This window comes from Siniperca chuatsi, linkage group LG20, assembly GCF_020085105.1.
Source record: "Siniperca chuatsi isolate FFG_IHB_CAS linkage group LG20, ASM2008510v1, whole genome shotgun sequence".
NCBI lineage: Eukaryota > Metazoa > Chordata > Actinopteri > Centrarchiformes > Sinipercidae > Siniperca > Siniperca chuatsi.
In genome coordinates, this window is record NC_058061.1 from 18,239,307 (window position 1) to 18,262,030 (window position 22,724).

Sequence of the window (22,724 nt, forward strand, 5' to 3'; positions counted from 1 at the left end):
CTTATCAATGATGGCTAAGACATCCTTGAGTGGCAGTTTTTTGAGTGGCCAACGGTAAAGACTCACTGTAGTGTTTATTTGGCTCTCCTTTTAAGGAGTGAATAGAAGCATAAAAGAGTGGAAGGCATTAGTGTAAAAGAGCATCAGTGCTTATTGAGTGTTTTGCCAGAGAGTGTTTGTTTCTCTTTCAAACAGTTACTACATCGGGTGATTTTTATTTTATTTGATCAATAGTCTGCTTCTCTCTGTCTCCCTGTACTCTTCAGTAAAAATTGGCTGCTGTTGTGAGGGAAAGCTGCAGACATGACTGGACACCAAAATGACTGTTTTAAAAACGGGAGGGAGCGCTATCCTCCGTGAAGCATTACTTTTAACACAACGTGAAGTCTAAAATCTCAGTCTATTCATTTCATACAACAGGAGTGAATAAAGCCTTCATCACTCTAAGCTGATTACAGAGTGAAGAAAGAGCAGACTCATGTGTTTCTCCCCAAGGAGCCCACAAATCTAATTTAAACCTTTGTAAACAGAAGATATAGTCAGCAGCACTGGGGTTGAAAACGGGAAGAATGTAAATCATACAGATTGATTTGGATCAAATTGAAATACGATCAGACTCCTACTGTTGATCTCGACTAAGGAACTCTAAGTCTTCATCAGGTCCAAATGTCCAAATGAAATGCATTAAGTCTTTTACTAACTATATTTATCTAAAACACATCTCTCCTCATGTCAAGCATTTCCGCTGGCCTCCTCTGACCTGCCTCCTCCTCTTCGTCCTACCTGTCTCTTTGCATCTTTTACCTCACATGACTGCTTTCCTCTCTGGCTGTCTGCAGGTTTATCTGCCCTCCCCTCCCATCCAACCCCTTTCTAAGGGGTTGCCGGCCTGCAGGCCTGTCCTTAGACACTCATTGGGGTTCTCACCCCTCTGCTATGTTGACTGGCCATAAACAAAACACACAGAGACTCACAAGCCTGTCGGCCATTCTAAACACAAGGAGAGAGCTCCAAGCAAACACTCACAGAATGACAGAGCGATAAAGGGAGCCAGAGGGATGGACCACACTACCACTGAGCTCAGCTGCTGTCTTGCAGTTTTCATTGTAGGACTTGAGTTAAAGTTTAAACTTATAGTTCTGTGCTTGTTGAATAATGGTGTCATGGTAAAACATCACATCTACACACAAACTAACACACTTCAAGACATGTAAAAGTAAGTATTGTATTGATTGAGTAAAAACCTGGCAAGGCTATATGAGGTCAATCTATCCAGACTGTTCAGCTGCAGGCAAACCCCCTCTGTATGGGTACAACATGTGAAGCATGACGGCTCACTAACAGTCCTGAGATCTGCAGGCACAGAGCAGCTTGAGATGATGGAGAGGCCATTTTGTTTTCTATTTATTTTATGGAACTTGTTTTTTTTTTTTAAATTGGAGGTAGAAATGTAATTCTGGTCCCTGACATGTCAGCAGCTCTGAGGTCATGCCATGTGAGATAAGGAGATCGACCAGTACAGCAAGTGATCCTTGGCTGACAGTGCTCTCTGCTGTCTGAATACAGGATAGCAGCCAAAGAATAAAGGTAATATAAACACAGATCTGATGTTTTTAAGGTAGTGCAGACAAAAACAACTGTTGAACTTCAGATCATGATCACAAATCACAGAACACAGGATGCATAATGCATTGCTTATAATGTTCCTCACTGCTGGTTCAATTTAGATGCACTTCTGCTGTTTTTGGACCAAATATGACCAAAATAGAGGAGCATAAAAGTCATTTATAGGCCACATGTGGATGCACAGAGATCTGAATTCCCAAAACTGGATTTTAAAAGTGCACCACCAATATCAAACATGAAATTACGAAGTGAACCAGGGCTAAGAAGTGAAGGTAGTGGAAGAGGAGGAACGGGAGGAGCGAGTGGATCTCTTACCTGGTACAATCTCAAAAAGGTGTCTTCCTGGTTCGTCCGGATTAGCTGTGAGCTCGTTGACCTGGCATCCCTGCAGAGGTATGCAGCCCTGAAACAGAGAGAGAGGAATTCAGATATTGGGCTGAAATATATGTAATTATGTTCTTACTTCTTTCCACTCCTCCCTATCTTCTTACTCTTTTGTGTTTCTGACTCTTTTTAGCTGCTGTTCTTTTATCATGGCATCCCGGTTGTCCTCTGTCTCTTCTTTATGTTCTTCTTTACTTTATCATTACATTCTTCTAGGGCTGAGCGATCTCTTTATATGGAAATGACAATTTGACAAGAGTGCGATGTCCTTCACTAGGTTCCACTGACTTTAACAGAACAGACCTTTTTTTGTCGGAATAAATCAGGTTTTTAGTACAAATTTTTCCCCAGCTTACACGTCTCTGAGAGGATTTTCTACCATCCAGTGAGTTTGTGCTTTCCAACATTGGATCTGTAAGAAGTTTTATGAGCTGTTCCGGGAGATCTCCATGCAGTACTGCAATGCCTAGTATACTGCTCGATAAGTCTGTAGATACAGTAATCTTGTTTAATACCATGTAGACCATAAATGCAGACCTGTAGTTTAATTAATCGAAAATAATCACAATTTTAAATCATAATTGCAATATTGGTCAGAAAAATCGCATCGGCATGCAGTCAACATGCCCTCGTTGACTTCCCCTCGAATCCCTGCCGCAATCACAAGTGTCCTTCCAAGTGTCCTTGTCTGAAGTGAATTTGGTGAGATCGACCCTCTAAGGGCTGAGGGAGCGAGTCAACAACGATGGTCAGAGGTGATTTCTTTATTCTCAACATTATCTGTAAACGCATTGAAAAAATTGCTGTTTTGTAAGATATCATAAACACCGTAGCAATAATAATTATGATAGTCATGATACAGATCACACACAGAAATTTCTAAATCAGAAACCGATGCAGCTTATTACAAAGTGCCTACATATTGCAATTATCCGCTGAAGACGCCTTCGCTTGAAATGAGTCTGCATGTATTTCTGATGATTTGTAAAAAGCAGTATAGCCCTAAGCCTACAACTGGCAGTCGATCTATGATAGTTTGAGCTGAAAGTGTACAAGGGCAGGTGCGCTCCATTTAAAACCCTGCTCCTCCCCCGCCCACTCTCCCTCTGCTCTCCCAGTGGCCTCCGTGCGACGTATGTTGTTACGTAATACCAAGGGCTGAGGGGAAGTGAAAATTTTAAGGAGCTACTCCTGTGATTGACGAGGGACCCACACAGATTATCCGAATACATTATCCAGATCAATACTCATTTAGCCCTGAGAACTGAGGCCAAGTGAGCTGTGAAGAGATGCCAGCGTCTGTAGGTCGGCCCCGTCTGCACACTGGCATCCTCCATCAAAGAGAGAGGAGTCTGCCAAATCGCTTCAACCAGAGGGCCGGGCTGTCGCCAACATTAGTCGCCATGGAAACAAATGGAAGAGGAGGGAGCTGAGGATGGATGGAGCGCAGGGGCAGGGCAGAAACCGGGGGGGGGGTTGTTGCTCCCAAGGGTCCTATGTGCTCGGAATAACACAAGTAGCTGGCCGGGGAAGAATGAATAAGAAGAGGTAACACGTAACGCAAGAACACAAATCACACAGTCAAGCAGTGTAAGCTGAAAATGCAGGACTTTTTAGCTCTTGGCGACAGAGTGACATTAAAGTAGAGCTCCTGTTTTGTTTTGTTTCTTTGTATGAAACTGTGCTTGCATGCACGAGCCTTCAACTAGCCACGAACAGATGTGGACACGCCCGGTTTAACCTGGTTTGCACATAAATGCCAATCATCATCCTGGGCCAGAACACCAGCCCCGGCCCCGGAAGACAACGTCCTCCACCGGTGCCAAAGCACACAAATATCACACACTGCTATTGATTGGTACCATGTGCATAGGTCTCAAATTGAGGCACATAAACACCACAGACTCCTCTTGTTTAACACATGCAATGAAGCTAACAGCTGTCTCCTCACATAAACCTGAGACTGGATCCCAGTCAAAGCAGCAGCAGTAAACCACTGACAAAACCTGACCACATCAGACTCAATGCTCAGAAGCACCATCCTATGAGAAAGCTAACTGCAACGCTAATACTTTTTAATAACCCCCCCCCAAGGCTGTCCATCGTCAGCTGTTCAATCTTACAGAACTTTATTTATAATTGTAGTCCAAAATCATACACAGCACACAAGTCTGGGACCCAGATGGAAATGTTATCCCATGGATTCAATGTGCTTTGTAGATCCATCAATAAATCAAAAAAACACATTTCCACATCATACAGTTAAAGTTTCAAAACAACCAGATAGAGTATATTTACGACAAATTTAAAGCTGCATTAATTAATATGTTAATATTAACAATGGATTAAATGACTATGTGTAATGTGAAAGGGGTCGCTCATAGTGACGAACCCACAGAGAATCATCACCAACTCTACAGTTCCCCTCAGCTCTACGGAGCGCTTTAGCCCCTTTTGAGCGCATTGTTTTGGTTTTACGGCTCACAACTGTTTTGGTTCAGTTTCGCTGCTCTAATCTACCTCGTTTCCAGCCACAGCAGCAGTTGATGAAACACCAAAACCGAGCTTAGAAGAAGTGTGAATATTAGACCATACATCCAGAAACACCGCTCCAAACGAATGCTAACGTTGCTGCGTATCTGCTGGATGTGTAAATATGCAACTGTTTGCTAACACTTTTGCCATAACTTCATAAGGTGTTAATATGTCAATGTTGTGTCTAAAGTTTGTTCGGCTGCCAGCAAGTGGACAAAATGTGAATTTTCTCTGCTTTAAGAGGATTTTTTTTTTTTTAGAACTTGCTCTTGATTCTTGTTTTTACTGCCATTTCAGTGTTAACTTGTAGGTTCTTGTTTGCTTCATTTGCCATTCAAAACAATGTGAGATGACATCTATTTACGTTTAGTAAACAAACACTTGAAAAGAGCTCCACAAATTTTTTTTCCCCTTTGGGAAAGGGGAGGTCTCTACATCTAAATATCACATTAATAGCATTTAGCAATAAAGATGGAGGCAAAACAAGCTTCTCATGTGTCACCACTTTCAAAATTACATTTTATCTTGGGTTGTGTGTAATGAATTGCAGCTGAAGACTCATTTTGTATTCGGAACACTAATGATCCCCATCCTCCTCCACCACCACCACCACCCATGTATTTGTCTTGGAGCAACAGAAAGTCATCCGATAACTGAAGTCCATTTGTTTTGTAGTGGATTTATCCCCACATGATGAAAAGGAAAAGAAGACCTGTATAGATCCTGTGTCAGTATTGTCTTCCCTCCCATCAATTATCATATCTTTTCATCTTGGTAGGGGAATGGTCAGCAATTTGCCCTCATCCTGCAACCCCCCCCCCCAGCCTCGAATTTCCTATCGATTAGAAGATGAGAGGGAGGGCGAAAAAAAATGGCTAGAGTGACACTTTCTCACACATCCTGCTCTCTGGGGGGGAGGATTTGCGTGTGCGTGTGCATTCCTCTGAGTGTATATGTGTGTGTGCATTCAACCACATGTGTGACTTGAATCCACTGGGAGCTGCCAATCAATATAGGCTGGATGTGTATTGGCAAGCTCTGATGAAAGACAGTCTGTCAAAGCCTTCAGTCATTTGTTCCTCACAGAATGGAAAGTGCGAGGAGGGGAACACGTCATTCTGTGTGTATATATATATATATATATATATAGTGTGTGTATGTGTGTGTGTGCGCTGACAGGAACTGAAAGACATTGATGGCAGACGGCTGCTGCCTACATTAAATGAACAGCAGTCACGCAGAGTGAAGATTGAAGAAATCAATAAAAGTGTCGAGATTTCAGCCAGAAATGTAAAGAGATAAAGAGAGCTCTAAACGTGTGTGTGTGTGTGTGTGTCACAGAACTGCCCCTGCTGTCTTTTGTTGTTGGATTACATCATCGCCTCATGTTACGACTATGTAAGCCTGTCAGCTACGTTGACTGTCCATCCCAACATTGTTTATATGAGTGTGTGTGTGTGTGTGTGTGTGTGTGTGAGGTCAGTCCAGGCCAGCTACCATACTGCTTGTGAACTCCTCAGTGAGAATTATAATGGGAAAATGTGAGTCAGCACCTGGCCACAATAGAAGTCCCTCATCAAAGAAGCAATGGGATCGATTAAGGGTTTTCTCTGTAAATATTTTTATGATGGAGCACTAATGGAGGAGGAAACCAGGCGTCCCACACTGCTCTGCTGTGTACTAAAATGTCCTGTGAGTGTGGTGAGTCATCATTACCACTGTGTATTTTCCTCCGTTGTCACAAATAAAGCACATACAGTAAGTAGTGTTGTTGGTAGAGTTTACTTAAAGAACATTACTGGTGTTATTTGTAGTTAGTCTGTTTACTCAGTCAGGCCATTTACATCCAGGATCATTTTGCAATGGGTGCCATGGCTAATTTAGATTTTCAGATGCTTTTCATACTGGCCAAAGAATGAATGAATGAATGGAGGCCCTGATGTCTTCAGCTGCTGTACATGGAGGACTGCTGATGTAAGATATGGAATTTGGGCTCCCCCACTGACTGACATGTAAGTGGTTAGTGTGCCTTTTTTGACAACATTTGTTCGTTACTAATATTTAGTTTACTAAAATTGTACGATCACCGTCACATTTGTTACATTGTGCTGCCTGTGGCCACTAGCAATTTAGCTGCTCTAGCTCTCTTAATGGACGTTTTTCATGGAATTTTAACATGTCACAGTAGGAAAAGCACAGGTGTAAATAATAAAGTTAATGATGGCTGAATTCCATTTAGCTGCTTCAGTTTCAGGGCCCTGGTATTGTGCATGTTGGCTCACGGTCACACTGTCGTGACTTACACTTGAATTAACATCGTTTATGTCATTAGTAACACCTGTTCTTTTCCTACTATGACAAGTCAGAATGTCTGCTGTGAAAAAGGCCTATCACAGATTTTTTTTCATTTTCGAAATTGTAGTCTTCAGCCCCAACCGTCATCAACCGTCGCGCTGCTCCCTCTGGAGCCACAAAAGGCTTTATGCAACTTTTTTTTCACATATGCAGTAGCACCCCCTTAAGACCTGTAAACAGACTTGGATGTGTAAAATCGGAGGAGTTCCACTTTTACTGTAATTATGGACTTCTTTTCAAAGTAACGGCAAAATTGCTTTACATGTGTTTGGCAGATGTTTTTTGTCCACGCGTACACACACACGAGCAATTTGTGGCTCAGTGTCATGTTTGAGGGCACTTCGGCAAGCCAGGTCAAACCACCAATTCCTATGATTAATGGCCAACCTGCTCTACCTCCTGAGCTACAGCACACTCTCCCTTGATAGATGATAATTTATCTCCATTCTCAAAAATACTCTTAACGTGCTAATGATGTCTCATCTCAATGTAAATAAATAGCCACAAGCTGACAGCTGGCACCTTCTGCTTTCACTGATCAGATAAAATGATTCTTTACATTTCCATTCCTTGCTCCTATATTGTGCAGCCAATAAACATGCGTTTTTAGTGCTATCTGAGTCGTTAGCCTGTAAAAATCCATCAGTCCTCCAGAGAGTGGGAAGCTGCTCCACTGGGGCAAAGATAAAACACTTTCATTTAATTGTGTAAATGTAATCACACAAGCCAAAGAACAGTGACTCAGCTTTGGGTTGAGTTTCACCGTCCTGTCAGTGTGTTCCACTGTGCGCAAACATGGCTGAAGTATTACCTGTGGTTTGGTTTCTTCCTCGTCTTTGTAGAAGAAGAGCTGGTCTGAGCGCAGCACAAACCAGCGGAGCTGCCAGTTCTTCATGATGCTGCGCTGCTTCTTCAGCCAGCCAGCCTTCAGCGCCCCCTCCTGGAGGCTGGGGGAGGCTGGCCGGCACGAGCCCCGCGACACCTCGCCCATTACCATACTCTTGGACCTGGCTGCAAACACACATACACACACATAAAGCATTTTTATTCTGCGGAGACACAAGCGGGCAGAAAGTGAGGGGTCGGGTGGGTTACAGGGGATTGAATTGGTGGTTCTGCTTGATTTACTATATTCCTATTTCTTTGGCTCGTGTCTTTTCATTTTCTCCCTAATTGAAGCTTGTGTTAGCCCTCATTCTGTATGCTGTATGCACACACATGCTCTGCCAGGCTCTTCAGTCATGAACACACACAGCCTTCTGCCCCAGGCTGCAACACCTCTAGATGAAGGGGGAGTGGGACTGCAGAGGGGCAGCAGGCACAAATAATAACATAAAGCAGATAAAATAGAGACTGCTAAGGGGGAGAATATATATACACACACACACATCTCAGGTGACAGGGATCCCCCCTACCATTTCAGAGGTCCTTGGAAGAGACATATTGTGTGTTGCCACAACCCAATAGAATAGCAGAGGCTTTTGAGCTGTGATAATAGGACCACATGGGACTGACTGGCTGGCTGACTGAATCATTCTCAACAAACGTGTGTAACCTGAGCTCAGTCAAGGACGGGTTTAAAAGGCATAGGATGGCAGTTTTATAGCTGTGTCTCAATGTGACACCAGGTTTGTCTCCACTGAGCTACTTGTTCTTGTATGACATTCAGCGGTGAAAAAAAAAATTGATTTAAGAGTGCGACGTGTATCATTTCTGGCAATATTTAATAATAATAATAATACATCAGCTGACACTTAAGCATGACTTATCTATTACGACACACCATGAGATATCTCCCTACAAGAAAGAAAGTCATCAGTTGAGAATAAATTATGTTATACACTTACAAAACTGGCTGAAGATTTCAAGGTTTTATAGATGAGAAAAGGCCACAGAGCCAGGATGACGTCTATATTCCGGTCAGGCAAACAAGGCAATGCTATTTGATGACCATGTATAATTTATAGAAATCAATTGTGCAGACATCCTCCCTGCTGGTGTGCGTTTTGTGCCAACCACACGCACACACACACACACACAGAAATGATCAATGTTCAGATGGTGCAGAGGGAAGAAGGCTATGGATGAATGGGGAGGGGGAAGAAAATCAATCCTTATTCTTTTTTATTGTCTCATCTCTCTCTCCAGCATACATATAGCTTAAAGGTCATTTTTATTCATTTTATTCACAGCCATTCCTGGCAGTCCGTAAAGCCTGTTGATACTCGGAGATGTGCTGACGGATGGACTGATTATTTCTAAAGAAAAGGTGGATTTTTTTGGACCATGTTTCCAAAGTGGCAAGGTTTGTCATTTTTTTGATAGTGCAGCCGAAGATAGACAGGAAAGGGGGGATGAGAGAGGGGATGACATCCGCGGTAAGGACTCAGCCTTGGTACACGGGGGCGGGTGCTCTACCAGGTGAGCTACCAGGGTGCCAATTGGTGAATTTTAATATTCATGTTAATTCAAAGCATTTTTTTTTGTGTAGGATTTATCATCATTTCAATACGTCAAGTGAAAACTGTCACCTGGTTTTTCATTAAATAAATGGCAATAAGAAAAATAACACATATTCAAAATGTGTCTTTTCACACCTGTATTTTATTCCTTGGTCCCTGTCTGACATTTGGGTTTCATCTGAAATGTGAACTCTGTTAACTGCTCACATCAGATATCAAAGGTTTTTAAATAAACCAACGATTACAGTGGCAGCTTTAATTAACCTGCCACTCAGGGACATCTTGTCAGATGTTTAAGAACTGAGCAACATGACGGAAATTGGGTGGCTGAGTGTGCTATGCTAAAGATCTGTCAAGCAACCAAACACGGCAAAACGTATCCCATAAGCTCAAAACATCTGGTGGATGTTGCAGATGATGTTTTAATAGTCAGACATACTTCCTTTTATTTTGTTCCCCTCTCCTGCTCTCTTTCTCTATTTACCCGTCTCCTCTACCTTGGCTTTTCTCATTTATCCATCTTGTGTTGATTCCAGTCCTGTTTTTTAACCCCCCTGCCCCGTCTCCCTCTTACTTTGACTCGCTCTAATTCGTCTCTCCCTCCTTACGTTCAGCACTGCTGGTCCTGTTGAATCAAAGCTCTGTTATTACTGAGAGCACACATGCACATACACACTCGCACACACACAAACACAAAAGAGGATCCTTGTTCTCACTGCTGGCACCTCATTTAAGCAGTTTTTGTCTAATAAATGAGTTCTTGGATTAGAGGCACATTTTCATTAGCTATTTTTAAAATATAATTATTTCCATTGTTGTTGAGAACAATTTTTAAGCATTGCAAAGCAGTCGTAATTGCTTTTTGCAATTGGGTAATGCTTTACAATTGTTTTTTTTTCCTGATAGCCTACAGTATGTATAAAAAAACAGCATCAAAGCTCTGCGTGTTATATTTTCAAAGCACAAGTCACTCACGTTTTTTTTTTGTCTTTGTTTCAGTGAACTGTCAAGATAAAATTCTTGGGTTTTCCAATGGCTTCCCAACTCCTGCGTCTTTAAATTTGCTTCTTCATAAATTTAGAATTAGTTGAAAGATTGTACTTGCGTGATCACCATCAGGATCTTCGTCCCACTGCCACCCCTTCTGTGTGAGGACACCAACCAGGTTATTTGGTAGTGTAAACATCAGGGACGCAAAGTGTCTCACGTGCGATCAACAGCACTGTGAACTGAACCTTAAAACCCTGACTGGGTGTCTTACCATTTCCATCATATTGCCAGCTAAAAGTGGCACTCACTTTCCCTGTCCGCCTTCACTCCTCTGTTTTTCCTCACCACATCCATCATGTTCTTCCATCCTTCCTCACCCTGCCAGTGTTAGCATAAAAGAGCACCACTGTTTAACACATCAGCTGTCTGGATCACAGGAGTGGAACATACACGGGCCGATGATTCACGCTTGAGTCACAACAACTGATTTTTGAGTGTGTGTGTGCCAAGCACGACTACCCACTGCGCCAATGTGGACCTTCTGCTCGGAGTGATTCAGACCTTCCTTGGCTTGGGTGGAGCTGCTCTGTGGTCACTTCTACAACTATCAACTACAATGCTGAAAAGAGGCTGTTTTACTGTAAAAGCGCGCTTTATGCATAATCACTGCAATTCACTGAAACAGAGAGCGTAATTGTGGCTCATTAATTTACAGTAGATAGTAGTTAGGGAAGGGCTCAAGAGTCAAATAATAGGGGCTCAACATCATGCCTGACTCTGTGCGCAGATGTACAGTATGCCCACATTTGTTTATCAAGACGTACACCAATGGTAAATGGTAATTTATATAAATTGGTCCGTGCGTCATGTTATTTCAGGGTCATGGAAGTATAATTCTGGGTATGGAGCTGAATAGCCTGGAATACCAGATGGATTGGCGACTCATTCAGTCATGAGCTCATTCATGATATCATGAACGTGTGTGTGTGTGTGTGTGTGTGTGTGTTGGTGGGTAGGGGGGTGTACTGTTGACCATTTTTATAAACTTCCCTTGAACTCAAAGAGAAATACACAACCCCAGCATTGCCAGCTGCAACGTTTTTAATGGAATTATCTCAATCAGTGGAATTGCTCATGAGGGCAAAGTAAATCAGTGTGAAAATTTCACATCGAGTTTAACTTTGGTCAACTTTGCAAGCAAATTTGCGCTGTTGACCAATAGTGAGCCATCTTCACAGTGCTCACCTTTGAAGGAACAGAGAGCCGGAGAGTCCAACATGGAGGAAGCTTTCGTAGCTTATTAGCTGTGTTGCACCACTCAGGTTGATTAAATCTCCTCTGCCGGAGTATAAAAATTGCTCCACAAAAGAGGCATGGTTTTTAGATAGTTCTGAGACAGGAGTCGGTGGTACAAATACGTCTTTTGAATAAAGTGAAAAGACACACTACCTGAGATTCTGTAGATTCAGCCATTTTGCCCAAATGCAACATGGTTGATGATGTTTATGCTTGTTCTGTCAAATCAAATGAGAAATGCAAATAAAGCACTCTGTCCATAAAAAGTTGGACTCATCAGTGTCACGTCTACATGTGCAAGTAATGTTACAATGCGAACAAATGGTTGTCTGCAGGCCGAAAAATCTAAAGTGGTACAGTATAGCACATGAAGGGACACTTTCATGCTCTAGGCCCCTATGATGTAACTTAATACAGTTTGCAGTCGTACATTTATCATCAGCAGGAAATGGATTTATGGCTCTTATGCACAACATAGAGGAGCCCATCCATTAGCATGGTAAGGAGGGCACTCCACAATAGCCAGGCAATACTACACTAATGGCTAAATCACATACACACACGCACACAAGAAAGGGAGCAGGCATGGCGGAGGAATTCAATTTCATTAATCTGGTTGTTGTGTAGTGATTTATGGCTCGTGGAAAATGGCTAAGAGAGTTACAGGTGCATCAGTGTGTAACCAGTTAGCCTATCACTGTTGATTAATGTGTTAACCATTATGTGTGTGTGTGTGTGTGCGTGGCAGCCTTCCCCGACATGCTGGAGGTGTGGCCAATAATATACAGCCCGTATGTGAAAGCTGCAGTGGAGCGGAACAGATCTGCAGCAGAGGGTTTGTGCGTATCTGTGCATGTTATCATCTCCACATGCTCATTACCTGAGTGTGTCGGTGTGTGAGGGTTTTTTTATCTATGCAGCATGCTCTTGCTGACAGTATCTAGTCGTGAGGGTGTTCATTCATATGCCTCGGAAAGGCAGGATGTCAGGGTGTTGCTACATTGCAGGACTTTGATCATAAAAACCATGGTAACGCAGATCAAAAAGACACAGCAAGAGAATGAAGCAGCTGATATGTGGGCAATTAAAGCTGCTACTAGATTTCTGGTGCCAGCCAAAGAAAAATGCAGAGAAGCCCATTACAGCTTTAATATGTCGTTGGTTGTTACTGAAGCACAGCAGTCAGATTTTTATTATATGGAGAAGATATTTTTGATTAACTGAATCCTAGTTAAAGAAATCGGTCTACTGGCATTCTAGATTGGTAGCCAATTGGGTTTTTATTTACATAAGCATTTCCTATTAAGAGTTGCTCTGAAAGGACGGCATAGTCTCACTGATTTAATTAGATCTCAGGGGCAAATCCAAATAATTGTTGGGTAAATAATGTTTAAGCAATAGACATTTTGGGAAATACACTTATCTGCTTTCTTGGTTTGATGAGAAAATTGATACCACTCTGTACGCGTACGTAAAGACAGCGAACAGGTGGAAACAGCTAGCCTGGCTCTGTCCAAAGGAAAAATTTTTTTGTACAGAATAAATAAAAAAGGTACAATGTAGTAATTAGGGAGCTTCAGAGGTGCCCCCGCCTCCAGTCTTTATGTTAGGCTAAGCTAACTGTCTCCTGGCTCTAGCTTCATATTTTGAGTTCAGACAATCTTCTCCTGCCAAGAAAGCGAATAAGTGTTTTCCCCAAGATATCGAAATACTCTTTTAAGTGGAGCTCTGTGAATAAAGAGGCAAGAGAGGAGGACGACGACATAGTGAAACCTAGTTAAGTTAGTGGTCTACTAACTGAAAAATCTACGCAATTTAGCCATTTTAGATTGGTACCTCAGATAGAAGACAAGCCAACCTTCCAAATTCAAACAAGTCATAGCTTATATACAGTACATCTAAGCTAGTTAGCTTGTCACTGACCTTCCAAAGTCAAACATGACAGCTTACATACTGTATATCTGTGCTAGTTAGCTTGTCAACTGACCTTCTAGCATCATGAATGTCGCAGCCATGAATGATTAATAGATTAAAAGTCAACCACATTTATATTATTGATTCATATTTTGAGTGTCCTCTTTGACATTCTAGTTTGCCAGCCAGAAAGAGATCAGTTATCCAGCATGCCATGGTTAGTGTTGTGTCCCTTTCTTGACCCACTTTAACCTCAGCTGACTCTACTACACTACTACATCTGTCACATACTCGTTTATTCATGGTCTTCACGCAACAAATGTGAAGCTGTCAGCAGTGATGCACTAATTTACAGAAGATATGCAGAGAATGCTTCTCACGCAGAATCATAGAGCTGCTTTAATCTTTTCAATTTTCACTATCCTAACAGAAACGCAGCGAGGATGAGTGGTATTTCCACCTCCTTAAATGTAAGACTGTTGCATTTAGCATTTTTTATTATGTTTTGTATATTTGAGCCCTCTGTAAATGCACATGAATCCTCCTTTCTCACTTATTAATTTCATGCCACTCCAGCGGAGGAATTACACATCAATTTCCTATTCATTTCATCTTAATCAGATCCAGCTGTATAATTACAGTCATGGAGATTAGTGCCAAGGAAGGAAGGAAGGACACACACACTGGCATACATGGACATATTAATACATCTATCCACACAAGCACACACACACACACACACACACATACTGCACTTGTACGAGTGTGAGCACACACTGCAGCAGCAGCTGACGGCAGCGTGATAGTGCTGAGTGTTGCAGTGATGAAACTAGAGATGCTGCTCGCTCCTCTTAATAGAATTCACACTGGCAGCATCGGCCAGCTGTAGTAGAATGCTAATGTACGCGAGAGCTTCCCTGCGTGGGCAGACCTGCCGCTTCATTCATTCATTCATATTCAGTAATATGTGACTGCAGTAGGAAAATAGCTGGAGTGGAGAAAAAGTGTTTCTGCAGACATATTCTTGTGTAAAATCAGAATTATAGGAGAAAAAGAACTTTTTAAAATGCAATATATTTGTAAAAGTGAAGGTCAGTGTCCAGATAAAGCCACTGCATCACTAACACATCCTCTGATCTGATAAACTCCCATCATAGTCCCTGTCAGATATGACATGATGTGTCACTACAGAGTTCTGGATGAATAAGGAGCTACTGTAGCTGGCAGGTGCTGTAGATATGAAGGCAGAGCAAACAAACCGTGTCCTACCTCTCCTGGTCTGTCTGATCTTTGGGCTCAGCATGGCTGTCATCGCTTGTCCACACACTCTCCTCTCGGCATGTTCATGTACATCCAAGCACCCCACCCCTGTCTCTCCCTCTGCCTCTCTCTGCCTTCGCTTCTCTCCTCTTCTTCTCCCTCTGACCTTCTGCAGTGCGGCCGGCAGCTAGGGGGTTGGGTGAACAGGGGATGGGAGGAGAATGGAAAGAGAAGGGGGTGGTGAAGGAGGAGGAGGAGGAACTGCCCCTCTCTTTTTTTTTTTCTCTACACACAACGCCCAGTGGCCTCCACCCCTCCCTGTTACATTATTCATAGCGGTACATCCGCCTGGGGTAGATGGAGGAGAATGCTTTTGGGGTGGGTCTCCCACCCTCAGAGCACAGACCTGACCGGCTAACAGATGCCTGGTTTTAAGTGTTGTTATTTTCTGCAATGAGTGCTTTTTCATAAAGATAGGAGAGAAAAAAGAAGGGGAGGGGGTGTTCATCTGGCAGGTGTCTCCTCCTTCTGTATCTAATTAAGCTGTAGAGGTTCTCATCTTGTCTCCACCTCCTTCCCTTAATCACTCATTTCCCCCATCCTTCCTCTGCTTTCTCATTTTATTCCTGCCTCTCTCTCTTGCTATATCAACATCTTTTTTTATCATTTCTTTTCCTTCTCCTCCCACCTCTCTCGCCACAATTCCCTTTCTTATTCTTCTATACATCCGTCAGTCTCTACTATCTTTTCTTTTCACCTTAATTATTTCCCTTTACCATTTTTGTCTTTGCCACTCTTGGCTGTCTAAGAACGATGCTGCCTTCAATTCAAAGACAGACATGGGAAATTCCCAGCTTTTCCCACCTACAGTAGGTCGTAATTACATCCTCCAGGCATTCCAATGGCACTACTCAGAAAAACCAGGGGAGAAAAAATACTATTCCCCTTCTAACAGACGATGTCATGTCACCTCGAGCTACAGTGGCCTGTAATTGACACAATAAAGGGTGTAGGAGTGTGGCACTGCTGGCAAGAGGAATTTAAAGCTAAGCGGAAAAATGTCACCAGTGTTCATTTTGGCACCTGATTTTGATTTAGTTGCAGTTTTAGTCTTCGAACAAAAATGTGTATTAGTTTTAGTCACATTTTTAGGCATTTGATTTTTGCTAGTTTTAGTGACATTTCTGTCAGTAAAACTTCAGTCCTTTTTCTCAACTTTTTCTGTTTCTGTAGTTACTGCTGTCTGCCTTTGTAAGGCAGCATATCTGTTCCTTTTTTCCTTCCAAGAAAAAAAAACTGTATTAATTAGTTCATCTATCCATCTTTCACATTATCATTTAATTTTCATTTGTTGACAAAAAAGTCATAGTTGCCGTTTTCAAAGGTTACGTTTTCGACATAGAAAAAAGTTCAACAAATATTTTTTGTAATAGTTTTTGTTTACAAAATGAACACTAAACGTCACCATGCAAATCCTGGAGTATCAAAACTTATACTATATAAAGCAACTTTTATTCAGGAAAAGAGGGTGAACCAGAAAATGGTATTTTGAAAGCTAAGAAGTTCAACAACTCAATATAAAATGTGAACTGTTATCACACCTGTACTGGTTCAGATTTTTACATGTCTTTATTTGCTATAACCAAACAGAAATATTTTGTCCAGGGGAGGAAAGTACACAATATGAAGCTTTTGTTCAGTTTTGAAATCAGTCAATTTTAGTATTTCCTGGCGTGAGTTTCAAGGACTGTTTCTTTGCATTTTCCATGTGTCCTACTCTCAGTCTTCTCTGGAAGGCAGCATCAGACCTGTCGTTGCTGTTAGCAGCTGTGCTACAGCAGCCGGGCTTCCCTCCTCCTCCAGTGTACAGAGGATAATGGCCTTAAGTCCTGCACTGCAATTGAATCAGAGCTGGCCTCACGTCAACCACAGCTGCTCTTATTACAGAGCAAAGAGGGAGAAAGACGCAGAGGGGGTGGAGGAGTGTGTGTGTGTGTGTTTGTGTGCCCTCACATGACATACATGCACATATACACACAAGCCAACAAGGAGTTAAAATGAAGCAGCAAATGCGATCTACCGCGGACACATTCATGGAGTAAACCAAAATGGAGCCAAAATGAGGCTGACAGAAACAGAGATAGGGGTCACACAAGCTGAAATGAAACAGAGAGAAAGAGGACACACACACACACACACACAGTGACAGGAAACCATAGATGAAGCAGAGTGAGGGAGGAGTAACACACATACACAAACACCAAGAAGCCTTCAGTGCCAGTGTTTGGTTTAAGACTGAGGATGGCTGAAAGCGATGTGGCCACACCATGCTGGGTGTGGCTCTGGGTGTTGTTTACCTCTGAATTTATCACCAAAATCCTACTCATTTTGTTCTGTTATCACAGAGCAGGATGTTGGACAAAAGAGGAAGAGACAGGAAGGTGAGAAGAGGAGGGAACATGGACTCAAGAGGCGTTTGGACATTTCAAGCCAGAGAGTGAGACGAGTGGCAGAGTTGCAAACCACCAGAGCAGCGCTCAACCATAACTTTCCTGTTTTTGTTTAGCCATAACCACTGGGCTGCCCTCTGTGTACACTTCACTGGCACCATAACTCTGGTATATGCGAGCTTCAACGCCTATTTCAGGGCTTGCTCAATTGTCAGGATGTTCTCTGCAGCTTGATTTGAAGGAGACCGTTTGTATCAGATTATATCATGGTCTGGGTGAATACTCGATTCTGATTGGCTGCATTGTGTCCATTAATTCCTGATAATGGACACCTACTAAGTAGTTCCAGTGAAACTGTCTGTTCGCCGTTCTAAATTAATGCGCTGCCTGCACAGTATGAGCCAGTATCTAAAATGAGGAGCCACAGCAACAGTCAAAGCCTCCGTTTACAATTTATTAACACGTTAACAAGCTAACATCTAATTACAACAATGAGTGACTGAATATGACAACTATGATGACTGGGATGCAGCAGAAGAAAGAGAAATTGAAAAGAAAAGGGAGAGACGGCACAAGGAGTTACCATCAGGAGAATTAAATCAAATAAAAGATGAAAAAGACGAGATCAACCCAAAAAACGACAGCAACGAAATGGGCAATTAATACACTGAGACTTCCTTGCACAAAAACGAATGGACTCCAACTTTGAAAACTACACCGCTGATGCGCTGAATGAGACCCTGCGGGGGTTTTATGCCGCTATCCAGTCCACCAAGGCAGGGTGGGAGTACAGCGTTGCCAGCCTAAGGAGTCTAAGGCCCAATATTAACCGTCATTTAACTGAATTCAATGTCATGACTGACACCAGATTACATGCCCAAAGCATTTAATCAGAATATAATTTTTTTGACATGCGCAAAGCGGTTCTGCCCGCTGTGAAGCATCTAATCTGCTAGAAATATAACTGAAGCAAAAGTTCTGCTGTTCTGTTTCTGTTTCAATCCTTTCTGCATTCACATGGATTCAGGCAGACGGTAGACGGCAAACCGGACATCATTTTACTGGACGAGACGGTAAAATTAGGTGATCAGCACAGAGCTGGGTGGAATACCGGGTAAGTAACATGGAAAGTGTGTTATGCTGTATTAGTTTAGCGAGCTATCTGGCTAGTTATTAACTTTGTGTAGCCGACATCACCATATCGTCATGCGTGTTTCGTTATGCCATCCTGCCATTCCATTTCCCGTGCCGTCCTGAAGGTGTTGTCCGTCTACCGCCATTTTTCTGTCCCTCCCGGGACGAGCGAGGATGAATGATGAAGGGAGGAATGCTTGTCCCCACTGCACTGACGCAGCAGTGCACAGTTGGGTCAAAATCACCATAAAGTACCTATGAGACTTCACAATTTCCAAAGAAAAAGCTGAAATTTTCTATTTAACTTCATATTCAATGTATCAAGTAGACCGTAGGCTGTCAAATGCATATTGCTCAAGCTCTCTCACTTATTATTAATTAACTGCCAGCAGACAATGTACTAGCAAACCACAAAATATGTCCACCCTGTCATGGACAAAGTTGAGGTAGAGTAGCATAGTAATTATAAAATGTATATTTTCAGAAAGATATTTAGTCCCTTTCTCAACAGTATATTTTTGTTATTTGGAAACATCTTTTGCTAATAATTAAATTAATGCAACATATTTGTTTTCCTATGACATCTGCGATAGTTGCACTTTCTTTTCTAAATACAATCTAACAACAAAGATATCTGGTCAAACTGTTACGGGCTTTTTTAAAGTAATATTTTCAAACAAATTTGGCCCTCATTTGTTTATAAACAAATCACACAAAAGGTTTCACTAATATATGAAAGTAATTTGTTTATTTTCATAAAACATGAAGATGACAGGGTGAACAGTACACATAATTAAGGACGTGGCTGCTTTGAGTGGCAGGTGGGTGCCCTATCTCAGGTGGCTTGCAGCTAGGTGGTTCAGCAACCAGGCCTCATTTGGCCCGGCTCCACCTCTTTGCCCATTTTTGGATTAGCCGGAGTCGGGGACTGCCAACATGGCGACGGCTGGCCGGCCACTTTGAGCATCACAACAGCTCTTCAGAAACCTATGGGTGACGTCAAGGACACTATGTTCAGGTTATATACAGTCTATGGTTATAATATGTGTGTAATAACTGTATATCGGCCTATAGCCTATGTTACTGTCTATGTTGTCAGGTAGGCCTCAGCAAGGCAAGGCAAGTTTATTTATATAGCACATTTCAGCAACAAGCCAATTCAAAGTGCTTCACACAAAACATCAAAAGCATCGCGACAAAGTGCAAAAGAAACACACCACAAAAGGACATTTAAATACAACTAAATACAGTCATTAAAGAGCCAAGAGAACAGAAAATAAAAACAAGCTAAAATAGAATAACTTCAGCGGTGGCAATTTGAGACTTAATAAACAAAAACTCAGAGAGTTTATCGCCTTGTGTACACAAAAGACAACCTGTTTTTATACAGTCTATGGGTACAACATACAAAATAGCATAACATCTGTTATCGTCTAATGTAAATGAGCAATATTTAGCACAGTTTCATACAAGACAATACAACACACAAGACTATGTGATGTGTAACATAACTGTATTTTCTTACCAAATTAAGGTTCGTGTGTCTCACCAAGGTTTCACAAAGAATGAAATCACAATTAGACAAAAGCAGGTAAAGCAACAGAAATTGTGTGAATGCGTTGAAAAACTACATTTTTCAGGTAAAAATAAGAGTAAAGCTTCTTTCCTCATATTAGCTTGTTTTAAAACATTTCAAAGTTTATTAAGTGAAAAATTACTGAAAAGCCTTTTACATGCATATTACTGATAATTTTTTTTGCAGAAATCCGTTAATTTAAGGAAGCACAGTACAATCCACTGATTCAGTCATCTTTTGCAGGGGAAAAAATTAGATAAACAGCACCAAGAAATCAATGAATATATTCACCATTCCTAAATTCAAAGCTGGCTGTTTACCGTAGCTTGAGAACCTGGAAAATATGTATGCAAATAACTATAGTAAGATAAGAGAGATAAGATGCTAGCTTACATGAAAATGATGTTAGGCTAACGTTACACTATGTATCACGTTATGGGGTTGCAAAATTTAGTAGAGTTAGTGTGGACTGCCTACTATAATTATAACATAAGCACAGAAGACAACTTACACTTAATTGGTGGGACACACTGCTGACGATGGTACCAGATGTTGGCTGGACGGGAGGATGAAGGCCGGGGTGTGAGATAGTTGGTTCGCCCCCATTCAACAATGGATTATCAGTGAATCCCAGTTGTCGCCGATGAAAGTTTGTAAAACTATCAGGTGTAAAATGTTCACTGCAGAGGCGGGTGTTGGTGGTGATCCTCAGCTCTCCATCAAGGTGGCTCTTCACAAAATCAGTCCACCTCTTATTGATCTCATCATTCCGAGCTGTTTTGTAAATTCTCGCATCCAGGGAATAGGCATTTAGCGGGACAAAGGCATAGCTAGCTAGCAAAATGTAGGCTGTAACTAACAGCAATGACTGTAACTCGCGATTGAGCAGGCAAATCACTGATGCTAATGCAATCTAGATATTATACAGTGTTAGGGGAGGGGCCATGCTCGGGTTGCTACAGTGCGTCATCGAGCCATGATTTCAGCCCCGCCCAAAAACTCCACAATTAAGTACTACATAGTTAACAGTCTTTGTAACATGTTTTAAGCAATACATTTCTAACATTTATAATGTGTTAAGAAACAAATTTCTGCATTTCCATTACACAGACTTTAAGGTTATGTGTCTCACCAAGGTTTCACAAACTAGAACAGAATGAAATCACAATTAGACAAAAGCAGGAAAAGCCACAGAAATGGTGTGAACTAAGAGTAAAGCTTCTTTCCTCAAATTATCTTGTTTTAAAACTAAATTACTGAAAAGCCTTTTACATGCATATTACTGATCATTTTTGCAGACATCTATTTAAGGAAACACAATACAATCCACTGATTCAGTCATCTTTTGCAGGGAAAAAATTAGATAAACAGCCCCAAGGGCATTTAAATTAATGAATATATTCACCATTCCTAAATTCAAAGCTGGCTGTTGAAATAGCTGGAGCAACAGATGTAGATGTGGGAACACAAGAAGTGGCAGCAGTTGTAGCATCAGTGTTATCATCAGTTTTACCTTCTGATAAAGATCGTGTCATTTCTTCTGTCTTGAGGCTGGCCTGTTCCCAGCTTCAAAGGGCCAAATTCCTGAGGCTTAAGCTAACAAAAATGTTTAAAGCGGCTATAATTCATATTTTTTTAATAACTCCCTCAAATCTGCAGATCCCCATGTACCTCACTGAGCTTTATAGTAAGTTTCAGCTTATTGTTTTGGTTCACTCTCACCGCTCTCATAGTGTTGTTTTCGGCTGAAAAAACTCTGATAAACCCACCTACACCACCTGCTCGGCAGTAAACAGCAGACACAGTTAGCGGCTAGCTGGTGAACATAGCAGAGCATTTTGCAGCTAAAGAGCCACATATTTCCCTCAGTAGTGGGTAGCGAACAAAAAGCAGCTAAAGCAAGAGTGAATATTGGACTTACAATTGTCAGGTGGCCAGAGTTATAATGAATGAATTATAATGTTGCTGTGTAACAATGGATGTGTAAATAAGCTACTGTTCGCATATCACTTTAGAAGGTGATGATATGTCAATGTTGTGTTCACAACTTGTTTCCACCTCCCCTAAGTCAACTAAAGTTAATTAACAATACAGTGGCAGACACTATGACCACCATGAACAAATTATTGATGGTTAATTATCATGAATACTACAGACTTTAGAGGAAATGATAATCAACGTATCCACGTTAAATTAGGTCACTCTGGAAAAAAATAGTTAATCCTGGATGAATAGTTCTTGGCTTTGCTAGAATTAAACTTACTCTTATTTTACAGCTAGCCAACATTTACATTTCTCAGTGAAGGTTTATCCACTCTCATAAAAGTAATTACCTTGAATGATCATGAACTGGGTCATGGTTCAGACAAAGAAGGAGGGAGAATACATGTGGCTTGATTCAAAATTCAAAATAATTTATTAAACTATTTACATAAATAAGTTATATTATGTGGAAATTAGTAATGTAGGTGTGTGCATGGATTATGCTGAAAACTAACAAAGCAAACCAAACAAACAAAGGGGACCATGCAGGACCTGAGAGAGAGAGGGACTGAGCAGGCCAGCTTTAACCCTCCCGCTGCCCCTGGGCGGGTCAAAGGGACCCCAGGGCGGTGTCTTTGTCTTTGTCATCGTCGTTATCTTTGTCTTTCTCTTGTGTTGTATTCTCTTCTCTTCTTCTGTTCTGTTGCCTTTCTCTTCTCTTCCTACACACCGCATCCCCCGCACCAGCGCTGCCCCGAG

The 22,724-nt window shown here is 41.7% G+C and overlaps 1 protein-coding gene across 2 annotated transcripts in view; it reads right to left on the reverse strand.

Annotated features, from left to right (window-relative positions):
* Positions 1 to 15,006, reverse strand: part of si:dkey-191m6.4 (rho GTPase-activating protein 22) — a 34,599-nt gene extending 19,593 nt beyond the window's left edge. The window contains exons 1-3 of one of the 2 annotated variants that reach the window (XM_044178250.1): positions 14,832 to 15,006; positions 7,712 to 7,911; positions 1,942 to 2,029 (exon numbers count right to left, since the gene is read on the reverse strand). In XM_044178250.1, the coding sequence (XP_044034185.1) occupies positions 1,942 to 2,029; positions 7,712 to 7,911; positions 14,832 to 14,874 (331 nt within the window). In that variant the 5' untranslated portion in view covers positions 14,875 to 15,006. The remainder of the gene's footprint in view (positions 1 to 1,941; positions 2,030 to 7,711; positions 7,912 to 14,831) is intronic. The other variant, XM_044178251.1, reaches the window with a different exon arrangement.
* Between the last annotated feature and the right edge of the window lie 7,718 nt (positions 15,007 to 22,724).